A 19,290-nucleotide genomic window follows, 5' to 3' on the forward strand; every position below is an offset into this window, starting at 1 on the left:
TTGTTTCTTGGTAAAAATTAAAAAAAAAACAGAAAATAAACAAAATTTTAAAATTAATTAAACTAAAATTAAAAATGAAAAAAAACAACAGGAAAAAATAAAAAAATTGCCCCGAACAAAAAAAATGGCCAAAAATTCTACACTAACCTGAACTCCAACCAAGTAAATTAAATTCGTGAGGAAAAGTGCTCCAGTAATGTTTCGATTTATGAGGGCACGGATTGATTTGACACCAGGTAGCAGAAGAGAGCATAGGAATGATATCAATAGAAACACCATTGAGACGACGACACCGATTATCATCGGGATTCGAACTTCGAGCTGATTTGTTACGCTGAAAAAAGTTGTTTTATTTAATTTTAGGTAAAATTCTTTTTAATGTATAATTTTTAGATAAATTTGCGCTTGGAATTGTTTTTTTTAACAATTTTGGATGTTTTTAGGACAATATTAGTTTTATTATGGAACATTAAGATAAAATTTACCTGTAAAGTGTTTTTCCTTACAATTTTGAATAAATGTGTCCAGAAATCGAAGTTTTTAAGAAAGTTTTTTATTAAGAAAAACTGTTACCTTGACATACCTTTAATTTTATCTATTATTTTATTAAAAACAAACAAAAATATATTTTACCTTGAAACGTCTTCATCCGTAACAACAGCAAACGTAGTTAGATGATAACAATCACACGTTACGTGGGTTTTATTAGAAAACGAGCGCGTGCAGCCTCGTTGGGACCAACCCCCTGTAGAACTGGGTGAGGACCTGGAGGGGTAAAAGGGGAATTTATTTTAGGTGATTTTTTATGTAAAATGTGTATAAAAGGTAAAATATTTTTAGGGTAATTTTGTTTATAAAAAATGATAAAAAGTTGGGTTTTTAATAAGTTTTTTTAAGCAGTTGTCTAAAATAATAAACTAATTAAAACACTTTGCAAATATTGTGACTAGATAAAATTAAACAATAAAAATCATGAAAAATATCACCGAAAACTTAATAAACTGTACAAAACCACAGCACTGTATGTCTTATCAAAAAATACAAAAACAAACAAAAGGCAGTTGGTCTAAAACAATAAAATAATTAATGTATTTAGCATATAAAAGTGACTAGATAATGCTTAACAATTAAAAAACATAAAAAATACCACTAAATAAACTGTACAAAACTACAGGACTGTAGTTTTATCTATTATTTTATACAAAAAGTAATATTTTAGTTAAAAAAACCTAAAATTTTTACGAACTTTGTTGTAAAGTTCCAGAAAACACACTGTGGTTCTATGGCTTCTGTGTTGATCAGTTTAAAACCGATTTTAACCGGTTCTAACAGCTTTGTGACCATTCCATCATCTGGTTTGTGGTCCAGTTTGCTCGAATAAACTTGTATTGAAACTATCATACTGTTAATTGATGGTCTGAAAAAAAAAAAACTTTTTAGTTTTCTTTTTTATTACATTTGTTTAACACTAAAGAATAGTTTTAGTTAAAATTTGTGCTACTGTGTGAAGTATAAAATATATTTTTTTGTCATTTTTCTATTATTTTTCTATTTTTTATGTTATTATAGTAAGTTGGGGTAAGATGGTCCATGTTTTATTTTCTCATTAGTCTCATTAAGTAGTAAACAAAGAATATTTACAGAAATATATATTTTATAATTGATAAAAGTATTTTAACGAACTTTTTTGGTATCCTAAAAGTCCGATCATCTTCGAAAGTGTGCGGAAGGATCTTGTTTAAGTTGTTGTACGTTACTACCCCAACAGCTGGAAAAAAACAGGGAAAACAAGATAATTTATTTGAATTTATTGTAAAAACTGTGTTACTTTTGCTACCAGGCAAAATGTAAATAATCTTTTAGCATCTGGTATAAAACTCCAAAACTAAGTAGATAGAGTTCCATTTTTTTACCTAAAAACCTAAGTATTACTTTTTAAATTTTCAAAAAGGACGAATTTTTGTATTTCTAATGAGTTTAATTAATATAATATTTAAACATAATTACGGTAAAAAATGTATTTTTAATTACCTTTTTGAGAAGTGATATTGAATGGGTTTACTGTAGAGAAAAGATACTTTGGCAACTTGACCGAAACTTCATTTTCTGCCCGCCCTTCAATCAGGGGGTATGAATAACCTGGATAAAATGAAGTATGGGAAAAAATATGTAGGAAAAATAACGGGTATATACATTTTGTATGGTGTAGTACTGTGGTATATAGTATTGTGCCTAAATTATAGGTTTCTGGTGTGCCTTGCGGTAGGACCTTACCCATATAGAATACAATAGCTATAGTATGTTTTAGAACCAGTTTTAATGAAAATGAAATGAAAAAGCGTAAAACATCAAAGAAAATAGAAAAATATCACTTTTAACGTGATTCAACAGCCAGTTTTAAAGATAATAAACCAAAAATTACAAAAACAATTAAGAATTTTAACTGTATATACTCACCAAATAAAGAAATATCTCTATCCACGCTGTACAAGCTCATATTTATGTTGTCTGTTGTAACAACTGTTGAATCGTAAAATATTTTGTGCAGATTTTGTAACAATGTTGATGTATACCCCTCCCATGCTTTAATAAACACAGGGGCAGATAAAGGGTTCGCTGAATCATGTTTTTCGTCGCTGTTTGACGACCAGAAATGCAAACTGTTGTTGCTAAGTAGCGCAGAGGATGCTTCAGTAACGTGGTCTAGAAAGAAAAGAAATTTATTTTTGCGGAAATTCAAAATAAACATTTTTAGCAGAAATTTAGAAACATTTTTTTAACCGGAATTTACAAAATACTTTTTAAGTAATAGTGTCTCATTATATGTATATTACATATACCACATTAATCAATAAGGTTCCCTATGTTTGATTACTATGAGTGTAACTGCATTTTAAAACCATCATACAAGATTTTGTTAAAAATTACAAAAACCTGACATCTATGATTCAAGCCAAAAAATAAAAAACGCCAACAAAAAATTAAAAAATTAACAAATACAGAAAAAATACTATACCTGTAAATGCTGAGTCAGCAGCCACAGCGAGCCCAAAATCCTTTTGTTTGCTTTGATGAGTCAGCAATTCTTGTACGATTTGAAACGAATTAATTGCGTCTTTTTTATATAATTTGTTGGTTGATTTAGTTGCGGCACTTAATTCTGATGCCAGCTCAATAGCCCTGAGTGTAGAATAAGTCAATTTAGATTTGATACAAAAATTAATAGAAAATTTAAAGAAAAGAATTTCTTTATATTAATAAATTTTTTAGGTTAAAAATAGAAAAATTTATTTATAAAAAAAATGGAAATTTATATTTTTTTCAAAATAATGTTTAATTTCTGAAGTTTATGTAAAATGTTTAAAAAACTTTAAATAACTTTAACAATAAGTAAAATTTTATTAAAACAAGTATATCTTACTTTGGCGATGACATTTCTGTCACGTTATTTTCCAAGTCTTCAACAATCACCCCAAAGCTGTAATAAGCGTCGCTTACACAACCGGAAAAATCCGGTTTTAACCAGCCTTGTACAGTGTCACACATTCTGTATGCTATGCCTTTTGAACCAGGGGGGCATTTAACTGGACTTTGCTTTCCAAAATCTGTTCTCGGCCATAAAACGTCGCCAATAAATGATCGTGGACATTTACCAGCGTATAATACTTCACAACCATCATTTGTGATCTAAAATAAAGGGGGTTTTTATATATTTTTTTAAAAAATCACAAAAATTATTAAATATTACCGAAAAGAGTTTTATATGACATGCCTTACTGTAGAACCTCACCCATATAGACTAGAACACCAAACTCATAAACCATAAACATTTTACAATTTTAGCCATTTTATGACTCAAATCATGCTTTAGTTTATAATTGTCTTATGATAAATATTACATAGCAGTATAGCACACGAAATATCACACAGCAACAAAAAGCCCATCTTACCTCAGCTAAATGGCTTATACACAGATTACACTGCCTGCCTGACACTCCAGACACACAATGACATTTCCCAGTATCCTCCGTACAACTTAAACCAACCGAACCAGGTCGATAGCAACCACATGGTTCACATTTACCAGTGGCGGACACGAAATAATGGTTGCTCTGGAAAAAAAGAAAATTAAAAAAAATGATATTATAAATTATTTCTAAAAATGTATATATATATATATACACATTTTCTACCAAAAAATGTTAAAAAAAACTTTAAAAAATACTTATATATACAAAAATTATATAAATAAATCTTACCATACAGATGCATTCTCCTGATATTTTGTCGCACGCCTCGTCAAAGTTATCTTGAATTGAACATTTGCACGGTGCACATGTGCCTTCTGTGCCGTACCAGCCCTTTGGGCATTCTGTGGTGTACCTGTCCGTGCACGAAGGGCCCCGAAAGCCCGGCGGACACACACAAGAGTACCCGTAAGTGGCCGAGATGTTATTTCGGCAAATTCCACCATTTTGACAAAGATTTAAACTACAGACTGAAGTACAGTGTTGCCCAATGTAACCTAGTGGAAATAATTGAGTTAGTTTTTGTATGGAGATTTTTTGGTTGAGCAACACTGAAATACAGAGAACGATTAGAAAACCAGGGAAAACCAAAAAAAATGACTGTTTTGTACACATATACATTAACATACACAAAAAACAGCAATAAACAAACAAAAAAGTACAGAAAATAAGAAACAAACATCAGCTAGTCAACAACAGGCATAAAAACAAGAACAAAACAACAACGGCAACAAGTACAACTATGATCTATGTTATGATACAACACATAAAAACAAGAATGAAAACAAGAAGAACTATAATATACTACAACCCACATAAAACAAGAACAAATCAACAAGGGATATAAGTACACCACAACCTATGCTACAACACATAAAAACAAGAAGAACTATAATATACTACAATACACATAAAAACAAGAACACTTACCTGTGTTACACCTGCATTCATAATCCCCCCATGTTGAAACACACACACTGTTTCTCGGACATGAATGTGTTCGACATGCATCAGTGACTCGGCAACCTTGTCTGTGTGTGGCGCCACCATGAGGACGCAGTGACGAGTCCGAAATAGGGTACATAGTATTGGGGGGACCGAGTTTTAAACCCTGGAAAAGGACGCATGAGATTAATTTATTTCTGCAGACACTTTTAAAAATAAGCAGTCCATTCTATTCTATGAGGTTGAGGTCTTCAGTGAGGCACACCTGAGGCCTGGGATGTAGGCTTATTGGTCCCAGTCTATTCTATGAGGGTGAGGCTTCAGTGAGGCACACCTGAGGCCTGGGATGTAGGCTTATTGGTCCCAGTCTATTCTATGAGGGTGAGGTCTTCAGTGAGGCACACCTGAGGCCTGGGATGTAGGCTTATTGGTCCCAGTCTATTCTATGAGGGTGAGGCTTCAGTGAGGCACACCTGAGGCCTGGGATGTAGGCTTATTGGTCCCAGTCTATTCTATGAGGGTGAGGCTTCAGTGAGGCACACCTGAGGCCTGGGATGTAGGCTTATTGGTCCCAGTCTATTCTATGAGGGTGAGGTCTTCAGTGAGGCACACCTGAGACCTGGGATGTAGGCTTATTGGTCCCAGTCTATTCTATGAGGGTGAGGTCTTCAGCTAGTTACACCAATTACACATAGAGTCCCGACACATGAAATTACCTTCACACATCCCTTATAAGGTGATATAGTCCTCCCACTTAAATATTTTCCACCAATCATAACACGGGAAATCGACATTTGACGTAAAGAAGCACTCGAACTTGTAACGTTTGCCTAAAAGAACAATTTTTAAAGAAAAATATATAAAGTTAAAGTAAACTAATCTATGCAGAAAAGGGAAACTAAAACGTCTTAAAGAAATATATTTGAAATGATGAAAATTTTTGAAAAAATATAAATGAGATATGGACAATCCTTTTTAAAAGTGTCAAAAGTTAAGAAAAATTCATTAAAATAAACGTATATAATGTATATACTGTTTTTAACTGAAATGGCCCCTGGCTAAAATTATAAGAAATTAACAACAAACAAAGAAATACCTGATGTGCATTGTAATCTAAGTTTAGTTTGACAAATACTCGTTGAGAACCAGAGTCGATCCAATCAGCTGTGACATGGTGCCATTCCCCATCATTGATTGGTGCGTTTGAAATTCCCAAACGAATCGGGACATGTGATTGGACGACATACCAAAGGTAACCGTTTTCAATCTAAACAAAAATTGCAGATTTTTTTAATTGTTTTTATTGATTTTTTTATTTATATAGAGTGCAATAATTGATAAGAAAATGAGAGAGCTATAACAAAATACTATAAAAGGACAAAAACAAAAAGCATAAATGATTTTTTTAAATTACTCATCACAAGTAGGACTATTTAAATAAATAAAAAAAATATATAAAAATTCTGTAGAGAAAAAGTGGTAGCCAATTTTAATTACAGTTAAATGTTTAAAAATACCTTTAAATCCATCTGAATACCAGCAGTAGCCACATGTAAAATAATTGCATTTAAATCTCGTGTGCGAAAATCTACTTGTACCCTCCATGGTAGTTTAAATGGTAGCAAACGATTCTTCTGAGTGAATTCCACACAACCAACTCCTAATAACTGCATGAATAACTCGCTCTGGTGCTGACACCTATAGAGTGAAAATTAGGTTACTGCAATTATGGGTGTCCTTAGGCAAGACACTTAACAACAATTGCTCCTGGCACCCATTCTTACAAACAAATAATATAAAGTTACATACATGGTTATAAAAAAAACTAGCTATAAAAAACACGCCGCCCCAAAAAACCTATAAAATTACATATGTGGTAACTCATAAGCGGAACAAGGTGCATGAAACAAAACAAGCATGTTATAACGACTATTGTTGCCCGCCACGCGAGAATAAATAACTTAGATTCATTCAATCATTTAATGTGATTATTTTATCTTTGGAGTTCAAGAACAGTAACCCTTATTATAGTTTATTTTTAAAAAAAACATGAACATTCTATAAGGGTGAGATCCTACAACGAGGCAAGCCATGGGACCTGGCTATGACCTATATAAAGTTGTCTATTACTACATACATTAAAAATTACTAAACTTACTTTTTTCCGGTAAATTCATCTTTACAGTCACAGTGTGTATCCTCCCATGTGGAAGTACATGTTCCACCGTTATAACACGAGTTCGGTCGACACTTTGTCTCTGTTGAGGGGCAACCAATAAGAGAGCCATTTTTCGTGATAAATTTATCCAAATCAAGGATCTTCCCATCCAGATACAAATCTCTTATGCATCCAGTGAAGGATTTAGATCGGACTTGAAAGTCCTCTGGAAGATCTGGGACTCCTCCGATGAAGAGAGGAGAGGTAAGGTCCAGGGAGCTAAAAGAAAATAAGAATTTATAAAAATTTAACCCCACCAAATTATTTTTTTAAATATTAAAAAAAAAAATTCTATATTTTTGTAACATTTTTAATTTTCTTTAAGATAGTTCTGTAAGATTTGAATGGTTTAACTATTTTAACTTAAAACCTTCATTAAGATACAAGTATAGCCATATTTTATGATCAATTATTAACAATAAGAAATCTACACACCCTAAACACCTTGTATACAAATATGAAATTGACTTTTATACAACTCAAAACAATTTTACGACCAGAAAGAAAAAGAAACAAAAAGCACCATACAGTAGAAATACGTACAAAAGATTTTCCATACAGACACATTAACAACAAATTGTTAGTAACAGAAAATAAAGCATTGAGTAACAGACACATACAACAACAAACAATTTTTTAATTTGTGTAACTTTTTGAAACAACAGAACAATTTTACTCAATGAAAATATAAAAAAAGAAACAAAGTTTTTAAATAAACAAGGGGAAAAGAAGAACTGTTGCTGGAAAGGCAAAAGTACCCAAGATATTAGTTACAACACCTTTTAATAATTACCCGATTTTTACATCTTCAACAAAAGCAGCTTGTTGTGTGCTATGTGCGTAAATATGGTAAAAATAAAGTAAAATTATTCACTTTTTTGAAGTAATGTAACTCTTGGTACAAAGGTAAACCTATACAAGACATTTTTTGCTCTGCTTTTTCATAAAATACTACAGTTTTACCTAAAGTATAACTTTCTAGACCAACACAGACTGATTTAAAATTACAAGCATTGTTTATGTGTTATATAATATTTAATAGGCAATAATATCATATTATAGCGAAAAGACAAAACAAGACTACAGTCTGCTAGTTAAAAGTTATTACAAAAATTGTAAAAAAAATACCTAATCCTGAAAAAAAAAAAAATTATAACAAAATATTATAAGAAACAACAAAAATTACCTTTTTTGTCCCATTTGTTTGACTTGTTTGGAGCAACTATAAGTCCCATACGTTTCATTCCATTGTTGCGCCACCATGGGATCACATATATCGGGGTCAATAGTTAGTATGGCTACCTTGTTGTGGGATGGTCCATAACGACTTCGTATACCAGTTGGGAGCGGTCCCGGTTTGCGCTGAAGATAAAAAATACTTTGTAAAATTCGGAATTTAGGATTGTTAAAATATAAAAGTATTTGTGTTTTTAGATCCTCTTATATAATTTATAAAAAAATTAAAGTTTAGTGGATAAATAGGAATGTTTAATCCAAACATAGACTTACATAAAGTACGATTACTATTAATAGCATTTATAAACAGAATTAGAAAAAAAAAGATTTAACCAACCAAAAAATGACTACATCAACAAAAAAATGATCAAACTAAACGAAAATTAGAAAAAAGGATCAAAAAACATAGAAAAACACGATACCTCATTATAGTATTCCACTTTAGCTGTATGCCACGTCCCATCATTTAAACCACCGTCTACAAATGGTTGAACTACGTCCCAGTTTTGTCCCGTGGAAAAATTAAGTTGTACTTGACCGTTAACCAACTCAAGGACAATGAAATCATGCTCGTGGTTTAAACGGCCGTTGTAAAATAGTAATCCATTTTCTTGCGTAGTGCTAAAACTGTAACGAAAATTTTGTATTTTTTAAGAATTTCTAAAGAAGTAATGGGTAACTCTGTGGTGATAAAATTTAGGTAAGATTTTTATTGTTTTTTTGTCATTTCTGATAAGGTTATACGGCAACTCTGGCTCAAATCATAGGTCTCTGGCATGCTACGCTGTAGGACCTCACCAATATAGAAAGAAAATTAGAAACACCATTATCATAGTTTTTTAAAAGGTTTTTGGCTAACCTAATAGTGTAACTTATTTTTATTGTCTGTTACAGTATAAACAGAAAATATCTATCTTTAACACAAGGTAAAATTAAAATTTACACAATTTTACTAAAACAGCAACAAAAAATGCGAAAGTAAAATAATAATTTAGCAATTACAGTCTAATCTTTACCTTATAGAAAGCGTGAAATGCCACTGGTTCGTGATACCTTGCATCATGAGGAAGCTCCCGTGATTGAATTCACGTGATCGCAACTCACAAGTAGCAGTAGAATGGTTAGGGTGTGCGCATACGCAATGAAACTCGTCAGATCCAGGTCCGTCAACACATTGTCCACCGTTACGACATACACCAATGTAATCAATGCATCTGCCCTGTTTCATGTTTATTTCACAACGTTCACCTGGGTTTTCAGATAAAATAAAAACATTTTAAGTCACTTTTATATAGGTTTGGTAAGTAAACGTATTTTTTTTCATCTGTTTTTTAAGTTTTTTTATACACTTTTTCAAAAATACATAGTAACAAATGCATTAAACAGTTATATATATATATTATACTTTATGTGGCCATTTTTTAACAGTTTTATTGAAGTTTAAAAAAATCCCTATCAAACAGTGATACACTTCTCCATATATTAACAAATTCAGTTTAACAAACTTTTAAAATACATTTATAACCTAATGAATTTCAGATACTAAGCCATAGCCAGACACACATGGGTATTGGCACATTAGAGACTTTAATTATTAATGATATTCAATAGGGCTGTTGGGAAATTGGTAATAGACACGTCTAGTTTGTGATAAATGAATTTACACAATGTATGAAAATAACTAATGACCCTAAAGTTTAAACTTGTTTTTTTTTCTGTTTTAAAAGTATTTTAAAAATATAGGAAAATTGTAGGAGTTAAAAAACTTATTCTATTTTATATGGGGGAGGTCCTACAGTGTGGCATGCAATGGGACATATCCGTTAAGTGTCTTGCCTAAGGACACATACAGAAACCAATATGATAGATTATATTCAAGATTTTATAGCAAAATATGCACAAACTATCCTTTTTTATCCGAAAAATACTTTCAAGGTTATACAAGTTTTTGGATGTGTAAACAATTTTAAAATTTGCAACAGTTTTAAAGAATAATTATAGAACAGTATCATTTTCACGTTTTTGATATCATGATATGAATAATTAATCACCTGCAAATCCCTCACGACAGATGCACGTGAACCCTCCTTCCCGTGATAAACATTTCCCATTATTAACACAAGGTGACGAGTAACACATGTTTATTTCATCGGCACATTTGATGTCGTTTGTGAAACCAATGGGGCATTCACATCTAAAATATTTTTTTTTTTTTTTTTTTACATAAATATATATCTATAATGAAAAAATTGGTTCCAGTTTTTATGCTTTTTTTACATAATAACACAAAATAAAGGTCAGATTTCATTCATAGATATATAGAAAAAATAGCCATATATAATGACAAAATCAATTTTTAAAACATCTTTTTATAGTTTTAAATAAATGAAAGGTGTAAAAAAACTCTTAAACTGACAAGTTGTCTGAAAAAAAGTCACAAAGTAATAAAACCAACAAAAACTGACAACAATTTCAGAAGACGCTGCAACAAGGAACCTTCAAATTTAAAAATCATTGTAAAAACATTTTAAAACTTACTTGAGTTTATAAACTGGGTAGAAAACAAGTTTTAAATTTAAAAATCTTAAACATTTTTTTTTAAAACTTACTTGAGTTTATCAACTGGGTATAAAACAAGTTTTAAATTTAAAAATGTTGTAAAAATATCATAAAAACTCACTTGAGTTTATAAACTGGGTAGATAGGTCTAAATATCATCAGTCTTGAGGAAACAAATGGTGCTGTACTATCGAATGTTAGAACAGAGGAACAACGTTTATAGTTTTGACATGGCTCTCTAAGACAAATGTTGTCGTCAAATGGAAGCACATTGCGCGTTGTGAGCTCTGATAGGCGCTGCCGGTTTAAATATACCTGGAAAATGAGGAAATTAAGTTTGAGTAAAAAGGTTAAAAAATGAAAAAAAAAATGTAAAAGGGAAATAGGCTACAAAAAATGAAAAAGGGATTTGACAGCTGTCGGTTTAGATATATTAAATATATACCAGAAAAATTGGAAATAAATTTAAGGTGCAAAAAGTGTGGTACAAAGTAAAAATAGGATAGAAAACTAAAAATGATTGGGTATACAATGTGAAAATTTGGGAGCAGAAATGGGAAAATTATTTGAATAAATTGAACATATTTATCTTAATGAGCAAATATATAATTGCCACAGCTGCATAAATCTGTTACAGCTACCAAATCTAATATACATTTCCTATACCCCTGGTGCTAACCTATTTTAGTGTGAAATTTAATTAAATTAAGCCCGTGGTGTAAGCTTTCCAAATCAAGTTAAGACTGTGAACATAAAACTGGAACCCATTCAAGCGTAGAGCAATTTACCAATTTATTATTTTGCGGTTTTGTTAGCCCTACTTGGCTAACCATGTGTGTGGAATGAGAAAATTTAGGAAGTAATTTTAATTTACAATTTGGTACACTGGTTAACATGCCCGCTTGTGAAGCTGTGATACAGAAGTTATGAGTTCAAGGCTCAATGCTGGTACCACTCTGGGTTTCTGGTATTTTTAATATTAAGTCAAGTGCCATGGCCCAGTTATTGGCAGGTCTGCTTCTAACCCAAAAGATACAGGTTCAAGGCCTAATGATGCTACCAACACTTAACGGTAAACCCTGATGATGTCCTGCCATATGGTAAAAAAAACATCAGTAATTTAAGATTCCAATTAAAATTGCCAGAAGATCTCTTTGACAGCATTCGCTTTTAATTTGTAAAACTAAAAGCATATTTATTTATAACACAGACTGAAACAAATCGGGCACAAATTTTACTCCCAAATTTAATAGCCCTAAAATGGGCAATAAAATATAGAATGGTGTTTGAAAACAAAATTCCTTTTAGGCAGGATATTCATAAAACAGAATGGGAGCATAAAACACACATTTTAGAATAAGGTATTTCTTAGATATTTTTATTTTACTTTTAACAGTATTATAAATATATATATAACTAAAATATGCAGTAGAAAAGTAAAAATGTCCAAAATAATTTTTTAATTTTTATAACTTTTACCTCCGTGTTTTTAGTTATAGAACATATTGAAAGTTTTACCACAGTGCTTTTAAAACATAGTAAATCTGCACAAAATAGCACTCACTTGGTCTTGTAAATACTTTGACGTAAAAAATTCGCCTCTCTCCTTTTTAGCAGAAAAACTCACATTTAATATCTCATGCTTAACGTCTGTGTCGTTTTGAACATTAAAAACAAATACATTCTGCAAATAAAAGTCATCGTTAAGAATGCTTACATTGTATGACTTCAGCTATATATTAAAAGTTTCAAATTTATGAGACGTATGAGTAAATTTGTGTTTGTATAGTGTTAGCATGTGTATTAAGTAAATGACAAGTAAAATTTGGAAATTTATCGTTTTTGTGTTTAATACAGACTGTATTGTGTATATAAATACTGTATTATACAGTATTTAGGAGCAAATATTATAATAAAATGTTACTTAAGATTAATGTTTAAATAAATTGGTGCCAAAGTTATCGGACAAAAATTTATATATATATGTGTCATGCACTTTATGTGTGCCAAATAAATATTATAATTCCACTAATACCAAATAGACCAAAAACGACAAAACTAGCGAAAGACTATCCATAATATATTATCATTGCCAAAAGTCAGACAGTAACAACATCAGTAGATTTGAGGACAATCAGATGAAATACGATATGACTTGGAAATTGAAGCATTATCTATAGTAGGATCATGCCCAGGGGGATGGAAGCTCAAAATTGAACAAAATGTGTGATTGTATAATGACTAAACGACTCGCAAAATTTAAAGAGATTTAAAATCGATTTTTTTTTACGGGTAGAAACTAAAATAATATAGGTTATAAAGCATGCTGTTTTATTATGACATTTTTTGACAAAAATTGTGAAAATATACATGGAAAATCAGTTGCCTAATTACAAAGTAGTTTATAAACAATTTATAAATATTTGATGTAAAATTTTAGTAAACATTGATTATTTTCAAACACAAATAAACTTGGTACGGTATTTCTTGCAAAATTCTTGCTCAAAATTCATTAGAAGGGTGAATAGGTTGAAATATTTTTGTGGTTTTAGAAAAAATGTCAACAACCCAAAGTGTGCGCAATCAAAGTCGACCAAACGTGGCCAATTTAAAGCTGGTCTACTGTAAGCATAAATAACCTTGGGGTGGCATAGGGATTGTTGTGTAATGGAGCACAGAGGGATATAGGATGATTGAATAGGAACCAATTACTGGATTTGCTTCTATAGGGTATTGACTCAATTTCCATTGGGGGATATGCAATGGTATTATTATATACAGAAAGATAATGCTATGGTATTCCTATAGCTTAATAGTAGGATAATATTGTAGTTAATATTGTTATCCTACTGTCATATGGAAAATGCTATGCAAGTATGCATATTATTGAATTTTTTCTATATTTTAGTTAATAAAATGTTTTTTTTTTATTTTGTTCGAACCTATTGCTAGACACACTTTTAAATTGCTATACTAATTTACTAAACACAAAAAATGTATTTTAATAAAATTTCTTCAATAAAAATGGAAAAAGTTCTGAGCATTTTAATGGAATTTTTGCATTATGTTTTATTTAATTAAGTGGCATTTCATGTTGGCCTGTTGCTAGACACATTTTCAAATTGCCGCACTAATTTTGGGTTTAAGTAATTTAAGCACCTGCATAAAGTACTTATTACTGAAACCGCTTTGGTAATTTTGTCTGCTGGTTTTGTACTATGTGTACATAAGCATTATAAACTAACTGCTTAGAAAAGGATATTTCAAATTAGAGAGACATTATTGTATGCTTTGGCACCATTTGTTCTACTCCATTTAATAAAGATATTGTTTTTAGAGCAAAACACACTGAAACTAGACCTAGACACATATGTATATACATTCTACCACAGTGCAATTTTCAGACATCAAAACCAAGGTTTTACAAGAAAAACAACTGTTAAATTGTAAGGATCTGGTGCTACGAAAACAAAAGTGACAAAAATCAAGTCCAACCAATTGAATAATATCAGATATATATTTTGCTCAAATGGCATTGTCAGTCTCTTATTTAAATTGGATCTCAATTTGCGCACCAGATCAGGGTCAGATTTGCGAAATTTTTAGAGTTATATATGTCTTAAATTGTCTGCCACATATATAAAGGTGTTTATATAACTTAAATTGTATTTGACAACCATTCACAATTTGTTAAGTAGTTTTATAACGTCAAGTAACAACAGTAGTTAGCTGTCCGCGCTTCTATTCATAAACGTTGACATAATACTACAAGTTTAACACTTGAATAGTTCCTATGTCTGTATAATAAACACCAAACCCATTCAATGAACAAGTTATACACACAATAACATTACAAAATTACTATTAGGCTATCATAATACAAAATGCACTATTAAACAAAAACAGTCCAAAACAGATATAGCTACAGTTTTAAGAAAACTATTACAGTAAGTGTTGTACTGTTTCTGATATTATATATATATAGAGAGAGAGAGATTTTTGCAAAAAAATATATTAATAATATTGTATTTATGTACCAATTCTTTTTTAGGAAAAATTAGCATTTGTAACTGAATTATTTTTTTAAGACAGTAGCAAAAATATTACCTTTAATGGGTAAAAATTTAGTTACTAAAATAGTAAAACTTTAATCAGAAAACGACTAGCGTTTGTAAAAGAGTGATTCACTCTCTTTGTGACTCGTAGTTTTTATTGCCGCGTCAGAACCTCTTTTGTTGTTGAGCAAATAAACTTAGTAAATAGGCCACTTAAGTATATGTGAGATAGGGGTATGCTTTGTAACTTTAGAAGCCTGTGTACTGGTATGTAGCAACAACAATACACAAAGCTAACCCATTTCAAGACACTACTTTCACTAGTTACATTTTAATAAAAACATTTTTTGCCACTTTTTTCGCAACTAAGACTAAAAAAGCACTTTTTTTAAAAAACTTTATGAAAAAAACAATTTTGTCTCAATATTTGGGCGAAAAATAGACATTTTATGCGTGAAACAAATTTTTAAAACTACACTGTAAAACTATCTAAAATAACATTTTTTATATCAAAATGTATAGACACACATACAGACATATATGATATAAATAGTATACAAAGCCTTAAGTCTATGTACACAGTGAGTGTTACATACATTACACAGGTGTTCCCACTTTAAACACTAAAGATAATATTTTGAAAAATGACTTTTGATAAAGTTGCCATGTATTGACTGTTACAAAAACTTTAATTTGGAATGACAAGGTTATATACTGTAAATGAAGATATCCAATACATATATAAGACTTTTGAATGGTTGTATGAACAAAATAGATATGCAGGAGTTGGGCAATTAGGGAAAACAAAAAAGAAACAAAAAATAAACCAAAATCACCAAATAACTGCCAATTATTGAATCAATAAAAAACACCAGAAAATTCCAAATTTGCCAAAACCGAAAAACGAACTTCCAATTAAGCGTACAAAGCTAGACACCTCATACATCAAAAGCATAACAAGTGGCACAACAAGAAATTTTTTGAAAGATTTTAAGATATTTTTAAACTTTTTTTTCTGCTACCCGATATGTAATGTTGAGGCAGCACTCAAAACGCTAACGCGGCGTGAGACGGACACACACAGTGGTTACAAACTGCAGTGACACATGAAGTTTGTAACGTATACCCTTGTGGGTAGCACTATGCACTTGAAATGGGGTTGATAGGGGTAAGATCTATAATGGGGTATGACGTAAGCGCAAATGAGTTTTGAAATATATAATATTATGTTTTTAAGGAATAGAGTGTTTGAAACAAGATTAAAATATATAAATATATTTAATGCTCTTTTAAACACCTTTTTTCTGCCCATTATCATATTTGATTTACAGCAATTTCTAGTAATGCTACAGTGTTACACTTAGGGGAAATGAGCCAACTGTAGCACAAATCTTAGACCCCATGGCGTGCCTCACTGTAGGACCTCACTCATATAGAATATCCCAACAATTTTTACACCATATTTGACCATACAGCTTAAAATCAACATAACACCGTTTCCTAGACCACTTTTACTTTAACCAGAGATAAATTGTGACATGGAACAGCAAGTACAAATCAACGAAAACAAAACAAACAACCAAAAAGAGCTGTAATCTCCTATAACAAGTCAAGCAAAAAATCGGATAAGTCCAAAATTTGCCACGCTTACGTAGAGAAAGTCAAACAAAATATCAGTTTCAACTAGATTTATCTGGTTATAACAGGACTAAAATAATAACAAAACAAATTTTCGTACATTTTTTACAGTTTTTACCAAGTTTTTACCATAAAACAATTTCATAAACTTTTTTACGTTTTTTTTATAAAACATATTTGATTTTGTACATGTTATTTCTTAACAAATAGAAATAGCACCTTAAGTGCAGAGAATTCAATAGCAATTTGTCAGTCTACTCTTATAGATTAGGCATTTCATCATTATGCAAATATTTAACTATGAAGACTCCTAATCACAAAAGCCAATGCCGACGAAACCAATAAAGGTTCACTATTTTCTAAGGCGAAAATGTTTGCTGTACATTTTTGTTATATATTTTGTGCTATGAATACTGGGATTTCTAAAGCAGAATTTCAATGCTACTGTGTAATGCTATATAGGGCGTATTCATATGAATTAGAAGGTATAATAAGGTACAATAATTGGAGATATACAAAAGTAAACAAAATTGGAATAAATGATAGACTTAAATGCACATGTAAAATATGAACAAAACTAGTTAAAAAATGGCACAAAAACTGGTCAAATAATAGAAAAGCAATAAGAGCATTACAATACGTGAAATACGTCTGCAAAACTGTTTAAAACTGGTTGCAGCCGCATAAAACCAATCAAAAACAGCTAAAGCTCTTACCTTAGACGTTGTATTGAGAATGTTTGCCAATCCATCAATAAAACTGTACATGAGTGGTGATAGGAAGGAATAAGCATTCATATGTAGGACTCTCACTGTTATACTGTGGCTAAGCATCTCATCAGTGATGCCAGTCACTCTTAAAGTACACCATGCAGGGGTGCGGTGAAGACCATCTGGCAGCACAGGAAAAATTTGGAATTTGGCAGAATTTAATATACTGAAAAAATTATTTGCTGAAAACTGTACCTAAACACCTATTTTTTTAAAAATCAGTTCAATAAATTAAAAAGTAAAAACTTCATGGCAATTAATACAAAAAGGGTAAATAGTTTTACCTGATACTTCAATTCTCATTCTGGTAGAGAATTGCCGGTTACTATCAAGAGCCGTCTTGTTTAATCCAATTTCACCAGTGTTATGTTGTAACAGAAGCAATTTACCATCATTGCCAGATAAAAACCTGTGTTTTTAATGAAAAATTGTTAAAAATGGAAAAATTGTGTAGTTTTTTCGGAGAATTCTCTGAACAGCTTGTTGATAAAAAAATTGTTGATAAAATACAACGGCAAAATGTTTTTTTTTTTTTTTTTAAGATTGAGTGCTGTGAAAAAGGTAACAAAAAAACACAAGTCATACAAATCGCCTGCCAATATTTTGCCCAAATCATCAGTCTCTTATAGATAATTACTAATTAGGTAAATTTATTTTGTAAAAATTTAGCAAAAATTGTCCAATTTTTATATTTTTTTTTGAATTACTCCAAAGTACCCACCTGTATGTAAGGGTGTCGCTGACGTCTGGGTCATAAGCAGGTACTTCCCCTATCACCCCTACAGGGAAAGAATCACTGAGGCGTGTCCGATAATTATTAAACACAATCTCAAAGTCCGATAGCACAGGATTGTTGTCATTGCAGTCTTGGACTAAAATATGAACTGTAGCCTGGAATCAAATTAGTCAAAGTAAATATTTTATATTTGAAATTACATATAAAAAAGAAAGATATAAAAAATTGTTATATAGAATTGTTAAAATGTTCAATCATAGGAAACCTCACTGATAAATGTGGTGAAAGTAATATACTTTGGCTCTGCTTGTTTGTCTAGACAGCTAACAGTAGTAAAACCAAATTAAAATTGTTTTAAACAAATTTTAGATTCAAAATATTGCAATTTAAACCAATAAAAACACAACGTACTTGGCTGACTAGTTCATTAGAAAGTGCTGAAACTATAAACGTATAATTTCTTTTCCTCTCATAATCCAACACATCTACTGTCGCAAGTTCTCCTGTGTCGGGGTTCAGTTTCCAATATCTTAAAACCTCAGGGTCGTGACCAATATCGTATATAATATCCGAAGTTGTTTGGTCAGGGTCTGTGGCTTTTATACGAGCCACTACGTGCCCAATGTCCACGTCTTCCTTTACCTGTATGTGGATTGGGGTAGAAGGAAAAAGTGAACAGGAGGTGTATGGATACATACTGTTGTGACACATATGGTGTATTCTCTAATTTTATGTGTCTGGTGTATAAGAAAACGCTACGTTATAACTCAACATTAAGCATGAGGTTAATTGATTTATATTATGTGCGTTTGTGTGGTGTATTCAAGTAGACACCCATATTATAACTATACAGTAAGTATAAGGTGTATGAAAACACCAAGTATAAGGTGTATGAAAACACCAAGTATAAGGTGTATGAAAACACCGTCTGCCTGGTATATAAGAAGACACCCCTGTTATAACAGAACTTGACAGTGAGCATGAGGTGCATAAATTTGAATACATACAATGTGTCTGAATACCATAGTACAACTCAACTAAAGTATATAAGAAAACAGGTTGAAAAAATACTAATACAATATTACAATAATCTCACAATCAACCA

The 19,290-nt window shown here is 31.1% G+C and overlaps 1 protein-coding gene across 4 annotated transcripts in view; it reads right to left on the minus strand.

Moving 5' to 3' along the window:
* The window catches only part of LOC149734887 (cadherin EGF LAG seven-pass G-type receptor 2-like), a 28,047-nt gene that overhangs the window by 4,342 nt on the left and 4,415 nt on the right, over nucleotides 1-19,290 (minus strand). For 2 of the 4 annotated variants that reach the window (XM_089879491.1, XM_089879490.1), the window contains 26 exons: nucleotides 18,597-18,827; nucleotides 18,171-18,340; nucleotides 17,734-17,858; nucleotides 17,396-17,571; nucleotides 12,551-12,670; nucleotides 11,108-11,301; nucleotides 10,479-10,621; nucleotides 9,444-9,675; nucleotides 8,850-9,054; nucleotides 8,378-8,553; nucleotides 7,985-8,023; nucleotides 7,132-7,410; nucleotides 6,491-6,671; nucleotides 6,070-6,240; nucleotides 5,690-5,803; nucleotides 4,959-5,139; nucleotides 4,260-4,525; nucleotides 3,951-4,112; nucleotides 3,422-3,687; nucleotides 3,017-3,180; nucleotides 2,458-2,703; nucleotides 2,032-2,139; nucleotides 1,684-1,768; nucleotides 1,247-1,417; nucleotides 634-765; nucleotides 148-334 (listed from right to left, as the gene is read on the minus strand). In XM_089879491.1, coding sequence (XP_089735617.1) covers nucleotides 148-334; nucleotides 634-765; nucleotides 1,247-1,417; nucleotides 1,684-1,768; nucleotides 2,032-2,139; nucleotides 2,458-2,703; nucleotides 3,017-3,180; nucleotides 3,422-3,687; nucleotides 3,951-4,112; nucleotides 4,260-4,525; nucleotides 4,959-5,139; nucleotides 5,690-5,803; nucleotides 6,070-6,240; nucleotides 6,491-6,671; nucleotides 7,132-7,410; nucleotides 7,985-8,023; nucleotides 8,378-8,553; nucleotides 8,850-9,054; nucleotides 9,444-9,675; nucleotides 10,479-10,621; nucleotides 11,108-11,301; nucleotides 12,551-12,670; nucleotides 17,396-17,571; nucleotides 17,734-17,858; nucleotides 18,171-18,340; nucleotides 18,597-18,827 — 4,524 coding nt within the window. The remainder of the gene's footprint in view (nucleotides 1-147; nucleotides 335-633; nucleotides 766-1,246; nucleotides 1,418-1,683; nucleotides 1,769-2,031; nucleotides 2,140-2,457; nucleotides 2,704-3,016; nucleotides 3,181-3,421; nucleotides 3,688-3,950; nucleotides 4,113-4,259; nucleotides 4,526-4,958; nucleotides 5,140-5,689; nucleotides 5,804-6,069; nucleotides 6,241-6,490; nucleotides 6,672-7,131; nucleotides 7,411-7,984; nucleotides 8,024-8,377; nucleotides 8,554-8,849; nucleotides 9,055-9,443; nucleotides 9,676-10,478; nucleotides 10,622-11,107; nucleotides 11,302-12,550; nucleotides 12,671-17,395; nucleotides 17,572-17,733; nucleotides 17,859-18,170; nucleotides 18,341-18,596; nucleotides 18,828-19,290) is intronic. The other 2 variants (XM_089879492.1, XM_089879493.1) reach the window with 1 other exon arrangement.

The sequence above is a fragment of the Ciona robusta genome, chromosome 6 (genome assembly GCF_009617815.1).
Source record: "Ciona robusta chromosome 6, ASM961781v2".
NCBI classification, from domain to species: Eukaryota; Metazoa; Chordata; class Ascidiacea; order Phlebobranchia; family Cionidae; genus Ciona; species Ciona robusta.